Source organism: Pelodiscus sinensis, chromosome 5 (assembly GCF_049634645.1).
Source record: "Pelodiscus sinensis isolate JC-2024 chromosome 5, ASM4963464v1, whole genome shotgun sequence".
Taxonomy (NCBI): domain Eukaryota; kingdom Metazoa; phylum Chordata; order Testudines; family Trionychidae; genus Pelodiscus; species Pelodiscus sinensis.
The window spans coordinates 54,700,089-54,723,763 of NC_134715.1; the positions used below are offsets into that span (position 1 = coordinate 54,700,089).

Sequence of the window (23,675 nt, forward strand, 5' to 3'; positions counted from 1 at the left end):
TCTTCAGATTGTAAACTGTTCTGGGCAGAGAATTATGCACTTTGGTTACTCTGCAAAGTGCCATACATATCTATAGTGCCAAATAAATAATAATAAAACTGTAGCAGGAACGGGGGATAAAATTACTATGATATTGTTTAGCCTAACATAGCTTACGTTTTTTAGCATGGAATGTACTTATAATAAAAGTGATTTAATTTTTTCCCCATCAATTCATTCTGGAAATTCTTGCATTTGAAATAACATTGAAGAAGAAACTATCCATGGGTATGTCTACACTACAGCGCTAATTCGAACTAACTTAGTTCAAATTAGTTAATTCGAACTAAGCTAATTCGAACTAACGCATCTAGAACTAAAAACTAGTTCAAACTAGCATGTCCACCCTGAACTGGGGTTAAGGATGGCCGGAAGCAGTGCCGGCAGGGCATCAGATGAGGACTTAAGAGCGTGGAGCTGCTGTCTCAGGCTAGCCGAGGGCTGTGCTTAAAGGGACCCGACCCCCACCCCGGACAGACAGTTCTCAGGGGTGCCCCGCTTGCAAAGCAGTCCTGGCTTGGAGTGCCCTGAGTGCCCACACTGGGCACATCACAGCACTCGGCCATCAGACCGGCTGCACTTGCCGCAGGCTGCCAACTCGGGAGAGGGGGCAATTGGGGGTCTGCAGGAGAGCTTCCACCCCCAGAAGCCTGCAGAGCCAGCCCAGTCCTCCCCATCGGGGGCTCATACCCCATTCCTCCCTCACCTCCTTCCACTTACCCTTCCCTAGCCCCCCTTCCTGATGTACAAAATAAAGAAAACGTGTGGTCAAAAATAGAATCTGTGTTTATTGAACAAAACTCGGGGAGACTAGGAAAAGGAGGTGGGAGAGGGGAAGAGAGAGGGTGGGAGAGGGGAGGGCAACTACAATGATCAGAGGTTTGGAAGAGGTCCCATATGAAGAGAGGCTAAAGAGACTGGGACTTTTCAGTTTAGAAAAGAGGAGACGGAGGGGGGATAAGATAGAGGTCTATAAAAGCATGAATGGGGTGGAGAGGGTGCATCAAGAAAAGTTCTTCATTAGTTCCCATAATAGAAGGACTAGAGGACACCAAAGGAAAGGAATGGGTAGCAGGCTTCAAACTAGTAACAGAAAGTTGTTCTTCACAAAGCAAAGAGTCAACCTGTGGAACTCCTTGCTGCAGGAGGCTGTGAAGGCTAGAACTGGAACAGAGTTTAAAGAGAAGTGAGATAAAGTCATGGAGGTTGGGTCCATGGAGTGGTATTAGCCAGGGGGTAGGAGTGGTGTCCCTGCCCAAAGTTTGTGGAAGGCTGGAGAGGGATGGCACGAGACAAATGGCTTGGTCACTGTCGTCGGTCCATCCCCTCCAGCGTCCCTAGGGTTGGCCGCTGTCGGCAGACAGCCTACTGGGCTAGATGGACCTTTGGTCTGACCCAGTACAGCCATTGTAAGCTCAGGGTCGGGGGTTTCAGTGGCCCACCTTGATTTTCATTCACACCTGCTCCTGGGTGGCCAGGCTGGCAGCTCTCCTCCCCTAGACGGCTACTTTCCTGTGCCTAGTGCGGAGGTCGTGGACGAGGTCCACAATGTCCGCACTAGACCAGTCGGGTGCCCGCCTCTTGCGGTCCCAGGCAAGCTCCCGGGAGCCGCCAGCTTGGTCCCGGGAAGAGGGGGAGGGCTGGGGGGCATCGGGTGGCTGGCTCAAGCCGTGCCAGGGGCAGGGTCTGCTGGCTGGGTGCTGGAAGGCTTGCACCTGGCACGGGCACCGTAGCCAGCCCGTGCCCCTTTAAGAGGTCCGGGGCCGGGAGGGGGGCAGTAGAGTTTCCCTGGTGTTGGCCAGAGTGGCCACCAGGGAAAGCTGGGGAGGGCTAGCCTCCCACTAGTTCGAATTAAGGGGTACGCACCCCTTAATTCGAACTAGTAAATTAGAACTAGGCTTAGTCCTCGTAGAATGAGATTTACCTAGTTCAAACTAAGCACTCCGCTAGTTCAAATTAAGTTCGAACTGGCGGATCACTAGTGGAGCGCCTATCAAAGTTAATTCGAACTAACATCCGTTAGTTCGAATTAACTTTGTAGTGTAGACATACCCCAAGTTAGCACGTTCAAAATTTAACCATAGTATTTTGGGGGTTTATTTTAGTTTTCTTCTTTCTACATCTGTTTGCAGACTGTACAATACAGTTTCTTGTGATTTTTCTCAAAACAAGACTGAAAGGGTTTAAAAAGAAAAACTTTAAAGTATTTATGAACCACACTAAAATAAAATAATAACGCTGTAAAAAATACATTTCACATGCAAGCGTCCCAAGCACAGCTTTTAAATAAGTGCAGAAATTGTATTTTTAGAAATAAAAAAATAGCCTAAAAACCTGGGTGTTTAAAAACTGGTTGCTCAGAGCTTCAATCTTCTGCACAGTGAGCTGTATTTACAGACACAAAGTAGGAAGTCATCTAAGCCCCCTTCAACTATATAAACAAATGAGGGAAATACTGCACACCATACAGTCAATTCTTCGTTTAGAATTAAGACTACATCCCCATCCAGTATCCTCTCTCTCTCTCTCTCTCAACTGCAACATAATAGCATAAAAACATTTCATTTTTGAAATTACTACACCATTCTTTTAATGCAAAAATTCAGCAATTCAAACATAATTAAATGGCAAAAGTGGAAACAGCATTTTTCCATTAAAATTGATTTTTCTTTTGTTACTTACAATGAAAAACATCCACTAAAAGTACAAGCACTAAAAAACATCATTATTCTCTTTGAATGGATGTTGTGCAAAATTGATACTGAATGGTAAAATAGGAAATGGTATGTCTGATAAAGCGTTTTTATTTCATTCAAAGTGATCAAATTAAAATCCATAAAAATAACTTGCAGTTTAGCATTTTTAACAAGTAGAATCATAACATGCTCAAATCACAAACACAAAGAAAAAATAGAAGATGTCTAAATAAATGTTTATTTGTTAATATTTTGACCACTCCTTGCACTCTGTGAACTTTTTTTTTGGGAGTGATCTCCACCAATTGCCTTTCTGCTGATGTATTCAGCAGTATCAAGTGGAATAATACTCCAGTCATTTGAAGTGAGTTGTGCCCAGGAAAGCCCATGATACCATCTACATGTTTTGTTAATCTTAGACTGTTTGTTGTTTTTTAAGTTTTTCCTGTTACGGACTAACTCAGCTATCCCTCTGAAGCTTCACGGTGTTGCTAAACAAAGGTAAAATTTGACATTATCTGCATTAATGGATAGGCTTATCATAGAATCATAGAACTGGAAGAGACCTCAGAAGGTCATCAAGTCCAGCCCCCTGCTCTAGGCAGGACCAGTTCCAACTAAATTGGCTTGACGGGTGCAGTTTACATCTGTGAAAATGAGGAATGTCCTGCATACTTCAGTGTGTTTGCAGTATTGTTTTAGCTGTTTTGGTCCCAGGATATTAGAGTGACAAGATGGGTGAGATAACGTCCTTTATTTGACCAACTTCTACAGGAGAAAGAAACAAGTTTTCGAGCCACACACAGCTCTTCTGGGGCAGATGTATTCAAGTCTGTATTTCAGGACAGATAGCACCTCCTGGGAATTTGTGGGTAGCCTAACCTCACTCCTGCATCTAGACAGAGTCAAATCCTACACTTGCTGCATATACATGCTAAGACTTGCCTGTGCCGAGGATTTGCCCTAACTACAGCTATATGACGCAATTTCAGCCACCAGTGGCAAGGAGCCAGTATGGCTGCATCTGTGCTAATCCTTAATATAAATAGGCAAACCCAATGTTTCCACAGCTCAATCTTATCCCTTCTGAAAACCAGGCTAAGATGAAACATAGAAAATCAGATCTTATAGCAGTTTACCATAGTTTACACTAGCAATTGCATTCATACAGTTGCACCAGTAACTTATCACAGATAGCCAAAATTGGGTCAAGTCCCCAACGTAAATAATGCCTTAATCCAAACAATATCAGGCATACTTTACTCAAAATGCCTCTGCATTGGAAGATAGCCAAATTTTCCCCTCCATTTCATGTGATATAAGAAGAGCCACAAGATCAGAACTGAACACACATCTGCACTGGTTTTACAGAAGGCAATATACATAACCCTGATAAAGAAGCACACTGACCGTTTCTGGCAGGTATGAATAGACTATTCACCCCACAGATACAGGGTGGGGAGTGTCAGGTAATTTTAGCTATCGTAGAGGTGTTACATATACCAATGGCTCCAGCCTCAGCCTGTCAGAACCAGTTGCTAGTTAAGACGACAAGCTAATCTCACCAAAGTGTATGCAGTGAACACAAGAAAGGACACCATACAGTGATAGAACACCACACTGAATAAGCAAGAGAAAAGTAAAATATAGCTCTTCTTGTGCAAAACAAAACCAGAGGCATGGGAAGCCAATCTAATGTGCTAAGAGTAAGAGCAAATAGAACTCTTTACTCAAGATTCCAAACAAGAAGTATAAATACAAAGACTAACCTTAGCCAAGTGAAACAGAAGTTTTCAAATCATAAAAATACAAATCAGATGCCTGCTCAGATATGGAGTTTGACATTGTCCGTAATGAAGGCAGGAGAGTCTTTCAAACAAAGAATCGCCTCAGCTATCCTGCTTTATGACAGCAATGTAGAACTAGCTATATATGCCATCATAGTTCTAAAACCATCAGCAGGTCCTTGGGCTTCCTTGCGCTTCACTGGCGAAAATGGCCTCCTGCGCTTTCTAGAGGTATTTATTGTTTCCTAAGAAAACTAAAAATAAATTCTTTGGAAATGATGTGCCTCTGTCCCTCCTCCCTATCCACTGGGTGAAATTCACTTTCTGTCCATTGCCAAAATGTTTTCATAAAACAAAGAGAAAAAATAGACAGCTGGAAGTTACACCCATGCATGATTAATTTGGCCCATTATTATACACAGTTTATAATCAATTCATTACATTTCTCTACATCAGCTTCCATGAGCCTCAAAGTTACTGTTGTGGAGACTAAAAACCCTTCCGGTTGTTTTTAAAAGTGATGTCTGAATTTAAATCTGACTTTAAAAGTGTGGGGGAGAGGCTGTCATTAGTAGACTGGAAATGTCACTGCATCTTCCATGAAACAGATCTGCCTACCATTACAGCTGCCATCATGAAAATTTTTGCCAGACAATTCTAATAAGCAGAGCCTGGAGAGCTGCCAGGACAATTCTGTGCACATTCTACTAGATTTGATTTGATTTTCTTTTCAGAAAGGTGACTGTCAGAAGATAGAAAAAAGGGGGGGACCCTCTCAGTTTATAATAGAAAAAGAAGAGGGGGGAGGAAGTACCTGTCAATTGTAGTGCTGGTGCTAATGCGACTGAGTAGGCTGGAAGTGCCCATATACTTATCTTTTGATGCCAAAAGATAAGTATGGGACACTTCCAGCCCACTAAATTAGTCATATTAGCACTGCACTACAACTGACAGGTACTTCCTTCCCCCTTCTTTCTGTTATAAATTGAAAGGGTAACCCCTTTTTCTTTGCACTCTGCTCGGCTATTATTTTGAAATAATTTCAAGTTGGAAGACTTCTTATTCTGACTTTGACTCACGGTAACCCTCATTTCATGAGAAGTAAGGGAATTCAAAGGAATAGTGTTCTTCCTTCGACTTCCTGTTGTATAGACAGCGCCAAAAGCCAAATTAAGCTATTTCGACTTCAGCTATGCAATTGCCCTGCTGTGTACATGTAGCCTAAGTGCTACATGCCTACTCATTTTTTAAAAGTTACAGACTAACACGGCTAGCCCTCTGAGACTTTAGAAGATAGAAAATTTACTCCAGTGTATTTAAATCTCCTCAGTAACATCTTCAGAAGTCATCCACTGAGGGAGGAAAAAAGTAATCCCCAGTGGTTTCCCTAGTGATTCCCTCATAACTCTCCCTCTTCTCCATCATGATTTCTCATCTCCTCTTCTAACTCCATGGCTCTCCTCCTCTGTTCCCAATGTGTCTTACTGTGTGTCTCATCTTCTATCTGATACCCCTACCACGTGTTTATCCCCCCTGCAATCTCTGACTCCAGGCTGGCCCGCCCCCCCGGGGCCGCTCTGGACCAGGCCTTCCCCTAGGCTGGCTCCAGGCAACGCCTGCATGATAGATAAGAGAGAAAAAATAATAATCCAAGCAAAAGCCATTGCTCTTTCCCCAGCAACCATTCTAACGGCTCTCCCCAGCCAGGTGACAAAAATCACTGTCCAGAATCATATAGGCTAGAAATCTCCAAGACTGATAAGGAATGGATGCCCAGCTGGCTCATGAACCATGCAGCCATTAGTTTCCTCACTAAATGTGTAAGCTACTTCCCCCTCCGAGGCTATGTCTACACTTCTCTGTTCTTCTGGAAAAAGCTACGCAAATTGCAAACCGCAAACTGCAAATTTGTGTAGCTTTTTCCACGTTTTTCAGAAGAGGCTTTTCTGACCTTTGGCCCGTCTACACTGGGCCAAAAGTCAGGAAAAAAAACACCTTTTTTGGAACACCCCTTCTTCCTCGTAAAACGAGGTTTATAGGGATGCCAAAAAAGCATGTCTGCTCTTCTGAAAAAAATTGGAAGAGCTGACGTGTTCCCTGGATGCAGCAGACATTTTTCTGGGATACTCTGGTATCCCAGAAAAACTCTGTAGTGTAGACATACAGAGGTAGGAACTACTGCAGGAGGTAGGAACTACTGCAGGAAAACTAATGTTGCTGTGCTAAATGAGGCAGGTTGCATCAAACAGCTCCTCCCTACTCTTCTACCTAAGTACATAGGACCTAAGTTGATTGTTAGGAAAGGGCTGCACATCATCCATCTATATAGCAGTAGTACCCAATGTCTGTAGCAGGGAGATAGGGTCAATCCAAGATGAAGCAGCCACCACTGAAGGGTGAGTGAACTCTTTAATCTCCAGCCCCTCCCAGGCCATGATCGTTCCATGGCGTTGGGGCTTTCCCCTACACCTTTGCCACTAAATTGACTAAAAGTTTGCATGACAAAACTGTAGCTTTAGTTACGATCAAGGAGGCCGACAGAATTGCCAGCCCTGGGCAAGGTGTGTGTTTGGGAGAGGTGGCGGGGAGGAAGGATCAGCATCGTGCTCATAGAAGGAGAAGGGCCTCAGGTGGACGGGACAAGTCTGGAGGCAACCAACTCACAGTGCCATCAGGACCGCACCGTACTCACCACTTCCACCAGCCTTTAGTGCCAACTGGAGCATGTCGCCTAGAGCTCCAGTGGCAATTTAAAAGGCTTTGCTGGTGGCCAGGAGCCCCAGGCCTTTTTGAATTGCTAGACTCCAGGGTAATTGCCCCCTTAATCCCTGCCCTGTCAGCATGCCTGGTATGATAATTTAATCTAATCTCCTTTACAGCACAGATCATATAACCTCACCCAGTAATTTGTGCATTTAGCCTTAACTTCTTTTTGAGCTATAGTATGTATTTTAGAAAGACATCAAATCTTGATTTAGAAAGAGAAGTAATGGAGAATCTACGACATCTATGTACTACCATTTTCTATGATCAGTGAACATTTGCTTCTTCTATAGAGGAGAGGAGCTGTATGTGTTAATTACCATAAACAGAAAAATAAACTTATAGGAAAAAAGGGAGATGTTTGACTAGATTCTAGTCTCACAGTGGTTAAAATCCATATTAACTTACTCTGTTTTCACAAGCATGACTGAGACCAGATTTCAAAGCATATAATTTAAATTATTGCAGTCCAGTCAATTAAGCGCTAGAGTAGGAGTCAGGAGACCAGGATTCTTTTCTCAGCTCTACAGCTGAGCAGTTGTGCAACCCTGAACAAGTCACTTCCCCTTGGACGGAGTTTCTTCATTGTAAAATGGAGACAATATTTACCTCCTTTGTAAAGTACTTGAGGATCTACTGAATAAAAGGCTAAGTTTTATTCACACTGTGGAAGTCTCTATGGAGATTTTCTTGTTCCTGTAGCTGTCATGGTCTTGAGAACTTCAGAATCACAATTGTATTTGTTCATTGTACTCATAATTATAAAAATTGCACTAAAATGTAATGTTATAAAGGAGCAGTCACTAGAAAATACCTTTGATTTCTCACTTCACACCTTACTCCATTCAAAGAGGAGGTGAATGTTAGAGTCAGTGTACAAAATCTATTACCATAATTATAATCCCGATTGTGGTAGACATTATGCATACAAGATTTATCTCATCAATTTCTGTATACTGTTAGAAGTCTATTTCTGGACTTCAATTTTATTAAAAGAACGTTTGGATTTGAAATCCGGTGTATTACAGGAAAATGAACAAGTCCTTGAGTGAATATAAATTACTTTGGCAATTTTTTCTAATTAATTAATCCAAACTCTGAGTAACTTTTTAATATAAAGTATTTTCTAAACATATATTTGTGCTTTTCATAGATATGCAGTGTGAATTCTCTTTTCCCCATTCTATCATATTTAAATATTATTTTGCTCCAATTTTTAAAATGCATGTTATTTTAGTGATTTGTTATTGCCAACCCAAAAAGTTCAAAAAACATGAGTCAGTCGACCCAAAATTAATTAAAAAAAAAAAACAATTACATGATTTTGGAAACAAAAATTTAAAAATGATCTTTGCCAGTCTTCTGAGGAGTGAAGTTTTTGTTTTGTTATTTTCCATGAGTAGCCATCAGTGGGTGTTCATTCTTAGCCCAACTGGGAGTTTGTAGAACTAAAGGTTGGACGGAGATAGTTTTGAGGTATCTATGAAAGCAGGTTATGCCCACTATCCGCAACTAGGGTTGCCAGGTGTCCGTTTTCACCTGGACTGTCTGTTATTCAGGTCTGCAGTCCAGTAAAAAAACCAAACCAAAACAAAAAAACACCAACAGAAAATACATGTGAAATGTCCAGTATTTCCTGTTTCCTGCAGACGGAAGCCCGGCGGGGACAATTTTCTCCTGCCGTGTCTGGCAGGGGAGTGAGGAGCACGGGATCATTTAAAGGCACAGCACCTTCCCTCCCTCCCCCCCAACAACTTTGGTCTCCTCCCCTTCCCCCCAACAGAATTTTTTCCTGGTGGGCTTTTTTTTTGGGGGGGGGGGGGAAGAGAGGTGTTCAGTATTTTTTGTTAAACCATGTGGCAACCCTATCCCCAACTTGCTTCAGAAGGAGAAGAATTTCTGAGTGTTGTCAGGCCTATGGTTTGAGTTGTTTTCTACCTGCCTAGCTATTGGTGTAAGGACCTGTGTATTCATAATGAAAAGTCTCTCTTGTGGATAATATGCTTCAGAGCGGCACTGAGGGAATACTCCCTAAAATATAAAACTCCCAGAAAATTATAAATGTATTGTACACTGTTTTACAAGATCAATATCATACAACACAGAACACAAAACAAAAGCGGAACTTACATAAAAGCCACATTTCTCAAACTGAGAAATACAATGCTGCTGTTGCAACTGGAAAACTGTTACATAGAAAGATAAAACCAGAATTTAAAACAAACAATCCTATACAAAACATTCATTCTTCGAAGTTATGGCTTAACTTTCACTCAGGTTTCACCGACCAGCTGCGGTGAATATATAACAGGCTATCGCACCACTGACTGACTACGCGCACAGCGCTGAGTAGTAACATCATCGTCCTCACTCTTCGGCTAAGCTGGCATTACACAGGACACTTATTGTGGCAAACAAATGAAAATTGTTTTCAATAAAATTCATAAATGCTTAAATATTATTATTTTTTAAACCATAAAATGTTATTGTAATGCAATTTTATCACGGAACCCTTATTTTCACTTTGCAGAATCCCAGGGTTCCACAGAACACCATTTGGGAAACACTGCCCTACCGCACAGCTGTTAAATTGACTAAAAGCATGCAAGACAAAATTTTGGCTTTAATTTTGATAATCTATCCTCCTGTATTGAACAGGTCATACAGCCTCACCCAGTAACGTGGGCATCTAACCTGTAACTTATTTTTGAGCTATAGCATGTCTTCTAGATTAAATACATCAATTCTTGATTTAGAACCAGAAGTAACAGAGAATCCACCACATCTTTCAGGTGGGTTGTTGCAATGGTTTGCTACTCTCATTGTAAAAACTGAATGTCATATGAGGCAGATGCAGGCCATCACATTCTCACACCAAGGTAAAGTCTTTTCAGACCATTTGACTAGCCAGTGTTTTCCCTCTGGGACAGTTAATTAAAACTTCTCCCTTTGATTCCCTGAGTCAAATAAAACTGATTAGAACTCATTCTCATAGGAATGAAGAATGAAAGCAAAATAATTACAAGGAAGAGTTATTCATGTTACAAGATTGCACTTAAAGGAATTCGTAATCCTCACCCCATTGCCCTAAAGGAAAATGAAATAAAATTAATCAATTTTTTCCCTAACACATTTATCCATATTCAGGGATTAATTATAAAATGTGAATACCTAAAATCAGTTGTTAATTACCATCAAAATGCTTTACATTTTCAAAACAAGAATAATATAGATAGTAAACATAGAAAAACTCCCTTTTTGCCTAAATCTGATATTGATTACAGTGGCATATCAGGTAAAATTTCATCAAATTCAATTGAATTACCAAAGTGACAAACTCACCCTTTACTCTCAAAATACTACAATAATTACAGATAATCATTACCAGTATAAAAGACATCTGTTTCAATATTTCCTCAAGTTCAACATTTAGGGGAATATAATAAAAATAATTTCAATGGAGTGGAAAGTTGTCACAGGAGAATGATTTCCTGTAGCAACTGGCAAACTGCTCATTCTCCGGATTCAGAATAAGTACTAGGATATGATATTTAGGAAACAGATCAGAAAAATAAATCAGTAAAACCATTGGTGCTGGGGTACCCCATTTCATCCTAGCAAGGCTATCTTTAGTGAGGGGGCAGCTTTCTCCTCCAATTTCTCTCCTGGCTCTTTGAGGGCTAGTTGACCACTTCCCAGGTTCCTTGGAGTTACCCTTTGCAGGGGAACATTCTGAAGCTATTACTCATCAAATGAGGGCCAGTTTAATCAACATTATATCTTGGATGGATCTTGCTCTGCCTATTCCTTCTGAAGCACCTGGCACTGGCCACTGTCAGAAGACCGGATGAACTGATCTGAGACAGCATGGCCATTCTTTGTTCTTATTATGGCTAGTCATTCAGAATTTCCACTCAGTTTAAAATTCAAACATTCCAATTTTTTCGTCCTTCCCAATTGGAATAAGACAAGGCAAACTTCAAAATATCCTTCAGTACTGGAATTCCAAAATTTCATTTGAGAGGAAAAAAAAGAAACATTTTGTGTTGACATTTTTTAAGCCACACATACTAGCATGGGTGACACACGTGTGTGTTGGGCAGGGAGGCATGCGGAATCATGTGTCCCTTAGATTTTAATTGCGGAAGCTGAGTGTCCTCACTCTGTCCCCTTTCCTCCACAGGCATGGATTGCCTCTGCATACAGCTGTGAAGCAGGAAAGCTGGAAAGCTGTCTAATATGCCTGGTTTAATGCCCATAGCAATCTGGGCAGCCTGTTCTCTTGCCAACCAGGCACATAGCCAGGCAGCAGGCAGGACAGTCAGTGTGTCTGATTTCTTGACAGCTTACTTGGCTGGCAGGTGGGCCAACAGGAAACCAGCAATGCAGGCAGGCAAGCTAGTCAGCCAGCCTGCTTCCAGCAAAACATTTTGGTTCCATGATGGAAAACTATCCTGTCAGAAAATTTTCAGCAAGCTCTATTTGTCATGTTTGAAAAAAAGCTGTGGAACAAGTGACTTCAGTGCACGGTGCCGTCTAAAACTTTGCAGTCAATGGGACAAATTGTTCAGTGTCATGACCACACATTAGGGGTATGTCTAGACTACATGCCTCTGCTGACAGACGCATGTAAAATAGGCTACCCGACATAGTCAATGAAGAGGGGATTTAAATATCCCAGGCTTCATTAAAATAAAAATGGCCGCCGCGCTGTGCCGGCTCAGCTGATTGTCGGCACAGCACGCAAGTCAAGACGCGGATCGGTCGACAGGGGAAGCCTCATTTCACGAGGCACTAGGGAGCGGTCAACAAAGGCTTCCCCTGTCGACCGATCCATGTCTTGACTCGCGCGCTATGCCGACAATCAGCTGAGCCGGCCATTTTTATTTTAATGAAGCCTGGGATATTTAAATCCCCGCTTCATTGACTATGTCAGGTAGCCTATTTTACATGCCTCTGTCGGCAGAGGCATGTAGTCTAGACATACCTCAGGAGTAAATCCTGGCCTTAGCAATCAATTGGACAACTTGCCCAACATTTCTCAGAGGTCACCAGAGACTGAAGGAAGAACTGTGTTACTGGAGCACGGGGGAACAGAAACCAGATGGGACAGGGTCTTGAATAGAACTGAAGGAAAGAAACACAAGACAGTAGTTGTAGCTGACAACCTTGGAAGTGTTTATCTTTCTTTCAAGTGTCATTATTCTCAACTCTTCCATTTACTCTCTGGTAGCCACAGGAGAGGGAGATAAGCTGATAGGAAGAAATTAAAAAATAGAGCTGAGGAAAAAATAGCAATGGAAAATGGACAGGGGAAAAGAAGAAAATGGTGACCACAGAAGATTCAGATAAACTTAAGAGGCATCAGACTTTAAAGGGTTTTATCAGAATCTAATCATGAAAAAGTCTGTGGCCTAACACTCAGACTACGAGTAGGGCATAGAACTTCTTAATAAATTTCTCAGCAGAGATGCAAGTGAAAAAAAATAATGGAAAGACAGATCCTGAAATGGAAGGTGCTGAAAGGTGATGCCTATGCAGTGCAATTGTAGAGGGAGCCAACTCGGGATTCACTCCCCCGTGGCAGATCTTCAGGGCTGGGCCTAGCTCCCCACTCTGGACATTGCATCCTACTGTATAAGGCTGCCGCACAGCTCAGATTCGGCATGTCCATCCTTTCAAAGATGGAAACAAAGGCTCAGAAAGGCCAAATTTGATTGGCATTGTGACCTAGGGCACAGGCTCATAATACCATTCCAGTTTGGCCCATCTGTTCCTGCACAGAAGGACCCAATTCAAAAACAACAATTTCTGTGGTCATGACCTCCATAACAAAACCGTAACCCCACCTAACACTAACAGGAATTCCAAATCCATGGGAGATGTTTGATGAGTTGTTGATATAAAAGACAAGGTTGATAAATTGTGGACCACTGGTTCTACAATTTTATTGGGATCTACTGGCAGATCCTAGAGCCTCTGATGGGTGATCCTGACTGCTTTGGCCAGGTGGCTATCAAGTGCCAGCACTTCAGCTACCCTTCCGTTACCCGTTTTTCCCCTGCTTTGGAGCTGCTCTGTCCCTCTCCTCCCCCCCATCTCCTCCCAGGAACCATCGGTTTGCTTTGCAGGGTAGGAGAGGCATGACAGGGCTTGGGATGAAGGGAGCCTGCTAGCAGCTGCTCCTATGTCTGAATGTGCTCAGCATACTTAAAGGGACAATGCAAATCTCTGTCACTGTCACACAAACACTGTCTTTTACACTCACCTCCCAACCCAACACACTCTTGTACTGTTGTTACTTCTTTCAAAATGTGTTATATATTTTGACTGGTCTGTGCATTTCATATTTTTTTATTTTTCTTACATTTAATTCTTTGAGGAGTGAGTTCTAAAATGCCTAACCTATCGTGGCTGAAGCAATTATCCCTATGCTAATTTTTTTTAAATATATATTATATCTAGGTTTTTGGTTTCTGCTGGTGATGCACATCTGCCCATTACCTTGATATTGGTGCATATAACTAAGTTAATTGCCTCTCATTTTTTTCCATCCAAGTGCAGTACACTGGCCAAAAACATTGGCCATCTCCTGGAGACTCCTGTAGCCAAACAGGGAGATCGTATGCTAACAGTCCAGCAGCACAATGGGGCAAAGGGAGACTCCCCACTGCCTTGGGCCTGCACAGCTTGCACAAATGGTTGTCATGTCCCTGAGATCTCTGGAGGAAGCAGAGCAGGAAGTCTCCACATGCTACCCTTGCCGGTATGCACCACCTCTGCTGCTTCCATTGGCTGGGAACAAGGAATCATGGCCAATGGGAGGTGTGGGGGGCAGTGCCTATGGAGAGGGCAGCACATGAAGCCACCCACCCAATTCCCGGATGCCCCCTGGGAAAAGCCACTGCTGGACATGCTGGATGCTTTTGGGAACGGTGCTAGGGTTGCCAGATGGTTTCAACAAAAATACCGGACACACTTGATATTACGTCACAACCTACATTACATTTTATTTAGAAAATACCGGACATTCATATTTTCTCAATTTGTTTCCCGAACAGAAAGCTCAAATACTGAACTGTCCAGTTCAAAAGCGGACACCTGGCAACCCCAACTGGCACATGGCCAGGATGGAAGTGAGCCTGCCTTAACCTCACTGTGCTATCATCCGGGAGCCAACTGAGTTTAGCGGTGCCCAGTGGAGCCTGCATCCTGAAGCCTTGTCCCAGCCCCAACCTCAGTGGTGGATTTAGGGCAGGGCGAGTGGGGTGGCTGCCCCGGGCCCCACGCCTCCCGAGGCCCCGCACATGCGCCGTGGTGCCACGGCACATGCGCTGTGTGTCAAAGGGTGGGCCCCACGAAATTTTGCTGCCCTGGGCCCCACGGCACTCTCATCTGCCCCTGCCCAACCCCCTATCCCAGGTTCAACCCAGAGCCCCTCTCGCACTCTGAACACCTTGGCTGAAGACCAGAGCCAGCCCCCACCCTCAGCCCCATACCCCAACTCCCTGCCACATCCTGGCACAAGTGAGGATGGGGGAGGGAGGGAAGATGGAGTAAGTAAGTTGGGTCCTCAGTGGGGAAGGAGATGGGGCAAGGATATTTGGGTTTGAGGTAGATCCTGGATTGCACTTACATTCAAAAAGTGATCTTGTGCTTAATAAGATTGGAGACCATTGTTGTAGACCATTCAGAGAAGAGCCACAAGAATGATTAAAGGATTAGAAAACATGCCTTATAATGACAGACATAAGGAACTCAATCTATTTCAATTAACAAAGAGAAAATTCCAGCCTGAATTTAACTGTTAGGGTAATTAACCTGTGGAATAATTAACCAAGAATTTGTGAAGGATTTGCCAACAATGGCAATTTAAAAAATCAAGATTAGATGTTGGCCTGTTGTTTTTTAAGTCATAGTTTTATCAAACCAATCCAGTATGTATTTCACAAACAAGTCTTCAGAAATTTTGTGTTTGAAGTACAAAAGTCAATGGACAAAACCTGTTAAATCGATTAAGATTTTAGCTCATTAGGACAATAAAATAGCAGTTTTAATCCAAAGTGAATTTTCATGCTGTTTTACTATTACCAAATGAGTAGGTTGGCTAATTTCCCTAATCTACATGATCAAAGGGGGGGAAAAAAGCGGGTGGCAATTTGAGAAATAAATACAGGAATAGAGTTCTTACCCAGAGGAACGGTAGTCTGGTTTATTTCTTTCAGAGCGATCTGTGAAGATAGGAAACATATTATCAGCACAAAAATGTTAATGTTCTTTAGCAACACTTGTACAAAAATCTGAAACAACTGTTACATTATGCAATTAGACTTTATAAAGGGACTATTCAAAAACAGAAGATGGACTCTTTCTTTTTCAGGAGTGTTTGTCTAAATTTAATTGGTTTGCCACAGAGAAATAACTGGAAATTTAATGTTTGCTAGGTTTCCCTCCTCAAAACATAGCCTTTTGCATGCTTTTCTTTGTTGTTTATCAAACGCTTTGCTAAAATGAAAAGGACTTTAAGGAAGAAAAGCAAGGGGGGAGGGAACCACAGATTACTCAGTGCAAAAAAATCATTCCATGATTCATAGCTGGCAGAGTTCCCTGACAGGATGGAGGGGGAAAAAATCAGCAGTCTGTTGCTTCAACATCTGCAAATACACTGAATTCAGTGCTGCACTATCATTAACTCTTTGCCTTCTTTGCTGATTTAGTTGTGGAGTTCTTTCATGTCCTCAGTGATGGCTTTGTTTATTCACAAGAGTATTAGAGGAGGGAGTTTACTGATGACTAATGAAATTTCACCTAATACACTACTGAAATTTGCTGCTCAATGAGGAACTTAGCTAAATCGTAGTAAAATGTGCAAATATATATTTGTTCCTTATATAGGACCACGTGCATTTTTAAAATATGAATTTTTACTTATTTGACTTTTCAAATATTCTTAGATACAAAAAAATGAATATACTACATTAAAAACAAATAGAGATACCCTCCCTAAAGTATGTATCATTCAAGCATGTATCATTCAAGCATGACAAGTATTTTATCTAGTAAAAAGTTAATAAGCTCACTTATTATAGGTAGTTAGTGTAACAAATATATTTGAGTTTCAAAGGCCACATTGTCAACTCCTTGAAAGAAAAGTAAATGAGAATTATAGACTGAGATATTCATATTCCAAAGTGAGAGCTTTCTCCATTTATTTATCATAAGGGATCCAATTTACAATTAGAAGCACGATCTTACTGATTATATCCCCACGGATCAGTTATTTTGTCTCTTACTTGCTACATGCACCCTTTAGGATCAAAGTTCCTTTTTGTGTCAATAAATACTTGGATTACTAAAAAGCCCATTTAACCCTAGGAAATACAGATACAATGAAGATCCTCCTGATCATGTGACACTTGTGGAATGTATTTTGAGAATTAAAATCTTGCATTTGAGCAACAATTTGTTCTCAGATAGAACACAGACAAACAGAATATATTTGTGTCAACAATCCTGTGTAACAAAGGCACATTGGGAAAGTGTTTCCCTCTCCAATTTTGCATTTAATTCCATCTTGCTGCTATTTATCAGCAGAGCTGATAACATGACATCTATTTCCACATCCAACTCCTGTTCAGTTTACAGGTACTCAGATGATTCTCACAGCCATGCAGCACATAATCTCTTAGATCTCTGCTGTACTTTTCTCCATTTCATCACACCACACCCTGCTCAGTTAGCTAAGCAGAATTCAAATGTACTGTCTCAAAACAGCCACAAAAGTAGTTGCTCATACACACAAAGAAAGGTTTGCTCATTCCATCCTTAAAATTTCCAGGTAACTGCCTTACCTGTAGCTACTCAGGAACAGACAGAAGTTTCCACTTAATCTACTACTTGCCATTTGTTGCTGGGATCCCAGTTTCCCTGCCATTTATGCAGCCATGTAACACCAATATACTGACAGGACATCCCAAGTTGGTACAACATGAAAGTGAATGTGCCAGCAACAGCGGAGAGAGTCAAAGAACATGTAAACAACAGCAGCAGAGCTTCTCTCCAGAGCCCACTTCTGATTGGCAGATCTTCCAGAGCCAATCCCCACAACTGGAATGCTGTCATTCAGGAAGTTAGTGCAATTCCCTTCTCCCTTTCATTCTTTGTTGAAACAGGAAATGATAGTTTTTTTAAACATGTTTTATTTACTGCTTAAAATAAAGATTATCCACCACCATAGGCTGAGTTGTATTAAAAAAGAAACCCACACAGGGGAAAGTATTACTTCTAAAATAGCATATAAATAATAATAATAATAAAAAGCACTGCACATTATTGGGACTAGGCTCATTAAGAAGTAAATAATATCATTTGCCATAAAAGACTTGGTCAGAAAGGGTTTGATTTGAAAAGCAGCTTTACCCTACCTTCCAATTTTTTATCTTTAATTTTGCAATTCCAGGCACAATTTTATTTTTACAAATAACCACAAGCCCAACTAATGCTATTTAGATCTCTCGCTATCTTACTTGTGGGTACAGACTAAAATGCCAATTCTAAAAAATTCTGGACAAAATAAAGCCTAATGTGCTGCTGTTTGGAGCTGAAATTACTGGCTCACATCAGGCTGCATTCAGGATTGGGGCCCTAAAATTATAATATATTTTATAGAAAACATGTCATGTAAGATATATGAAAAGTCATTATTTGCTGTAACTCATTGTTCTCCCAGATGCATATATTGTTAGTGTGTATGAAGTTGAGAGATTTTGCTAAATGATTGTTGTTGAAATATGTTGCAAGTTTGAGAGTCCCTACGGCTGGTTCCCCATTGACAACAAGAGTGGTGGTCCACCCCAAGAGGATGCCAAATGACCATTAGTGAGCATGGGAATTGCAAACAAGTGATTTTAATAGGGCACAAGCATAACACAATGGGGGATTCTTCTACTCCAAGACTCAGTAAAGCCCCACAGAACATGTCTGAGCTAGTGTTTTTCAGGCACAGGGACTGAAGATAGGGGTCAGTGGTATCCTAACTTTACCTTTCTCCTCCCCCGCCTAAGCTTTAAGCAACAACAAGGCTGGGAAGACAATGATTTTAAGTGAGGAGACTGGTCCCGGGCTTATGGGGGAAGCCTGTATATTTAAGAACTGTAACCTACCTGCAACATGCAGTGGGATGTTAAAAATTTCTTGAACAAATGCTGCCTAGTGTAACAAGGTTTAAGATTTAAACTATGCACTTTTATATTCTTTGGCAATAATATTTAACCTTTGTACCTATCACAAATCAGAATTCAAAATCTGTTTGCAGTTAATATATCCATTTTCTATTTTACCTAAAACTGTGTGTTTTGGTTCAAAGTTCTTGGGAAATCTGTGGGGGTGCTTAGGAGATTTGCTGGTGCCTTTCGTTGTCTGATCCATGAGGGCTTCAGGGAATATTCACTGCCCCTTGGAGAATTTAGCATCAATGCACACGTGCAGAAATCATGCCTCCTGCAGATTTCTTTGCTACCCTACAGAAAAATGACTTCTAATGGGGAAACAAAGGGAAGCTGCAAGAGCAGTCATGTGTCCTTCCCTGGCAACCCAGAGCAGTCTGTAGAATTGTAAACCATTGCTGGGGAGGGGAGGGAGGCAGAGTCATGAGTGAGAGAGAAACCCTGTCCCTCTCGTGCGCTATTGTGGCATGCTAAATATGAAGGTGCAGGACTTTGGGGTGTTTCTGAAGGGATATGCATGGGGCAGACTCTGTCCCCGCAGGCAGAGCAGAATGTAACAGTCTGCCAGCTTAGTGAATTGTTCCCATTGACTTTGTGAATTCCCCTCAGGAGTATAAAATGGGAGTAAAAGTTTTATAGCTCCTTTGCCAGAGTGGTGTGAAGGACAGTATGGCCTGATAAATGTTTATGGTCCTTCAGTGATTAAAACTGGTCTAAATTGTAGAACTAAAAAAAAGTCCTATCAAAGGGTTCATCTACACAGCACCATAATCCAAAATAAGATACACAATTTGAGCTATGCAAATTGCTAATCTTATTTCGATGCTATTTTGAAATAGCTTATTTCGTCATTTGGCACTGTCTACACAGCGCCAAATTTTGAAATAAAGTGCTATTCCGAAATGTCCCTTACTTCTTGTAGAATGAGGTTTAAAGGGACATTGGAATGACAAGCCCAAAATAACGGGCTTTCTGTGAAGGTGAGGGATAGCTATTTCAGGATACTCCAGTATCTCGAAATAGCATTGCAGCATAGACATACCCAAAATGTGCTCCATGAACTGTTTGCAGCTGGCCTTTCTGGAGATGGTCAGTAATCAATAGAAATTATGAGTTTGATTCCTCAGCCTTCACTTGCTCTTCCATTGCCTATGATGTAACGCTAAATATATGACAGTGTATATTTGTTGACTAATAACTAGAAATAAATGGTCAAAGCTTGCTACTTTACTTTTAAGGAAGGGGGCTTAAGGATTTCCTCCAGTGCTATCACTCCTATTCTTCATGTACTTTATTGTAGTTTTAATACAGTAACACAATAATTTAAACCGATACGATTATATTGTGTTATTTTGACAGATAAATATGCAGAATTTTAAAATATTGTGTACAGCATTTTTAGTTTTTTAGAAATCTGGGATTTCTAACTTTCAAAATTCTTGACTTGGCAACTTCAATAACATGTAATTCTTTAGTGTTTTAAAACAGAAAAACAGTAAAAACAGATTCTGCTATGGCAACCACTCCATCATGTATCACCACTAGCATTTAAGTTCTGAACTTTCAGTATAGTTAGGTGAATAGAGCTAAGTACATTTGCTGACAGTAGGAAAAGACTACTATCCAAATGGAGAAATAGTCTGCTGGGGCCATATGCTGCATCTAGGGTGTGTGTGTGTGGTCAGAAAAGCAGAGCTGTTTCTTTCTTTTTCCCCTAAAAGGGGTAGAAAGAGCTCCTTTTCCAGGTGGTGCCCATAGAGCAGGTTAGGGTTCAACAGGGTTGTCTAAAGTGCTGAGCGAAAAGGGGTTATTTGTGTGAAAGAGCCAGGGCATCCTTCTCAACCCTTCCTAGAAAGGCTGCTTGGTCCCCAAGGTTTGCAGCACTGCTGTAATGGTCATAGCTGGCCCAGCCTTTTATTAAAATGTACCTTGTATTATCAGACAATTGAACAGGCAGGAAATAGCGATTTTCAAACATTTACATCTAAGCCAAACCTCAACAGAATTTTATAGGCACTTCTCTTGCCACGGTACTTTCTAATTGTCAAATTCCTTAAGTCAGCTACAAGCACTGACATGTTACAAGTATATTTTACAAGTATATTTTCTGATGCAAAGAGTGTTAGTACCAACTCCCCCATAATATACACAATATGTTGCCAGGTGGGTGCCTTCCCTACCTGTACACCTGCTGTAAGAACTGTGCTGAGAATTACACAATAGATGCCCCAGAATGAGTTCTGTGGATGGAAACATTTTATTGGTATACTTCAGCAATTTGGACACAATAAAAAAAGCTTTGGGAACAAAATTGTACTCAAAACTCTAAACTGCAATCAGTGTTCCCTGTAAGCTGTGTGCTTGTGCAGCTACTCAGGAGAGATTTGAATGCTGCCCAGCTGATTAATAGAGCTCCCACAGCTAGGTTTTTAGTTTCTATTGGTGGTGCACATTACATGCCTCGGTGCACATAAAAATTATTCCGTGTATGTATGGAAAAGATTAGAGGGAACACTGGCTGCAGTACTTAACCTTGAAGTGATGCAGTACTATAGCAAAGACAGAACTAGGTTTTTTTTTGGCTGATTGTTATTTATGGACAGAGAGTTAAACTAGAGTAACATGATGGGTGTGAAACCGGCTCAAACTTTCATTATTTCCTCTTTCCCTTTACACCACAAGTAGAAGTTCACCTACATTTTTAAAGGAAGTTCATTGCTAAGCTCTTGACCAGCTATAAAATATATACTTGTCATGATAACAGGAAGATCTTTAGTGATCAGAAAGCACTCGCAAACTCCTCAAAAGGCATAATACATTCCTGTGCAGATGCATTCTTTTCATCTTTTTTGTAACACTGCATTTCCTGCTGAAGAGAAGGAAATGTGTTACTTCCAAGTTATGAAATTTAAAGACTGTTTTGTGCTTAGGAGGTTCCAATGTTTAGTGTCTGTAAACATTGACGGACTAGTGTCACTTTATGCTTTTGTCAATTTGCTCCTGGAATTTTACAATCCTTCAGCAGAATCTGAACAGGTAAAAAGATTGCCTGCTTTTGTAATTGTTTACTCACTTTGGGAACATTCCTTTTTTCACTTGGGTTATGATGTCGAGTGATATTATTGTGGTGGGTCACAAATATGGAAGCTATAACGGAGTACTGGACAATCTGAGCCAATTAGTTACCCCAGAGCACACCTGACTACAGGAATGGCTCCAATTATAAGACAGGAATGGGCTGCTGGAGGGACCCAAGCCACTCCTTAATTCATTAGCCCATCTGGAACAAAAGGCACTGCAAGTAAATATGAAAGAGAGGAAAGGAGCGAGGCATGCTTATGAAGCCAGAACCATATGAGGCCTCTTGCCATGTTACTGCTGAAAAGAGGCTGCATAGGCTGTGAAAGTGCCCACAAAGAACACTAAAATAAATTAATTGAAACAAAATACAGGACTATGTAGCACTTTAAAGACTAACAAGATGGTTTATTAGATGATGAGCTTTCGTGGGCCAGACCCACTTCCTCAGATCAAAGAATGGAAGAAAATAGTCACAACCATATATACCAAAGGATACAATTTAAAAAAAAGAACACACATGAGAAGGACAAATCACATTACAGAACAGAAGGGGGATGTGGGGGTGGGGGGAGGAGGAAGGTGAATGCCAGTGAGTTAATGATATTAGAGGTGGGGAAGGGGAAATGTCTGTGAGTTAATAGTATTAGAGGTGATAATTGGGGAAGCTATCTTTGTAATGTGTAAGATAGCTGGGGTCTTTGTTAAGTCCAGTGCAGAGAGTGTCGAATTTTAGCATGAATGCCAGTTCAGAGGATTCCCTTTCAAGTGCAGATTTGAATGTCTTCTGAAGTAGGATGCAGGTTAGCAGGTCATTGAGACTGTGTCCTTTCTGGTTGAAATGACAAGCAACTGTTTTTTCTTTGTGATCCTGTCTAATGTCTGTTTTGTGGGCATTGATTCTTTGGCGAAGGGTCTGAGACATTTGTCCAATGTACATAGCAGACGGACACTTTCGGCACATGATAGCATAGATTATATTTCTGGAGGCGCAGGAATATGTATTCTTGATCTTGTAACTCACTTGGTTAGGCCCAATAATGGTGTCAGCAGAGTGAATATGTGGACAAAGCTGGCAGCGGGGTTTGTTGCAAGGGAAAGTACCAGGGTTGGTATTAGTGTGGTATGTCCTGTGGTTGTTGTTAAGAATCATCTTGAGGTTAGGTGGTTGTCTATAGGAGACTATGGGTCTGTCTCCCAGAGCTTCTTGGAGTTTAGTGTCCTGTTCCAGTATAGGCTGTAATCTATTGATAACGTGTTGGACAGGTATAAGTTGGGAGCTGTGGGTGATGACAAGTGGTGTTCTATTGTTGGTTTTCTTGGGTCTGTCTTGTAGTAGATGGTTTCTAGGTATTAGTTTGGCTCTTTCAATTTGCTTTTTTATTTCTCCAGGTGGGTAGTTGAGGTTTATAAATGCTTGGTAGAGATCCTGAAGTTTCTGGTCTCTGTCTGTGGGATTAGAGCAGATGCAGTTGTATCGAAGGGCTTGGCTATAGATGATGGATCGTATGGTGTGTGCTGGATGGGAGCTGGAAGCATGTAGGTAACTGTATGAGTCAGTGGGTTTTCTGTAGAGGGTGGTGTCTAATTTTCCATTGTTGATTTGTACTGTGGTGTCCAGGAAATGGATCTCCCGTGTGGAATGGTCCAGGCTGAGGTTAATGGTGGGGTGTAGGTTGTTGAAATCTCTGTGGAATGTCTCCAGTGTTTCTTGGCCATGCGTCCAGATCATAAAGATGTCATCGATGTAGCGTAAGTAGAGAAGGGGTAAAAGGGGACGGGAGTTGAGGAAATGTTGTTCTAGGTCAGCCATAAAGATATTAGCATACTGTGGGGCCATGCGTGTACCCATGGCTGTGCCGCTGATCTGGAGGTATAAGTTGTTCTCAAACTGGAAATAATTGTGGGTGAGAACGAAATTACATAGGTCTGCTACCAGGTTGGCAGTGGTGTCCTCTGGGATAGTGTTTCTAATAGCTTGTAATCCGTCTTCATGTGGGATGTTGGTGTATAGTGCTTCTACATCCATGGTGGCAAGGATGGTGTTATTGGGGAGGTTATCGATGTTTTGTAGTTTCCTTAGGAAG

The 23,675-nt window shown here is 41.5% G+C and overlaps 1 protein-coding gene across 9 annotated transcripts in view; it reads right to left on the minus strand.

Annotated features, from left to right (window-relative positions):
• Positions 1 to 23,675, minus strand: part of SH3D19 (SH3 domain containing 19) — a 114,557-nt gene that overhangs the window by 74,006 nt on the left and 16,876 nt on the right. For 7 of the 9 annotated variants that reach the window (XM_075930032.1, XM_075930030.1, XM_075930029.1 and 4 more), the window contains exon 2: positions 15,477 to 15,516. In XM_075930032.1, the coding sequence (XP_075786147.1) occupies positions 15,477 to 15,516 (40 nt within the window). Of the gene's footprint in view, positions 1 to 15,476; positions 15,517 to 17,136; positions 17,366 to 23,675 lie in introns of those variants that run through there. The other 2 variants (XM_075930035.1, XM_075930033.1) reach the window with 2 other exon arrangements.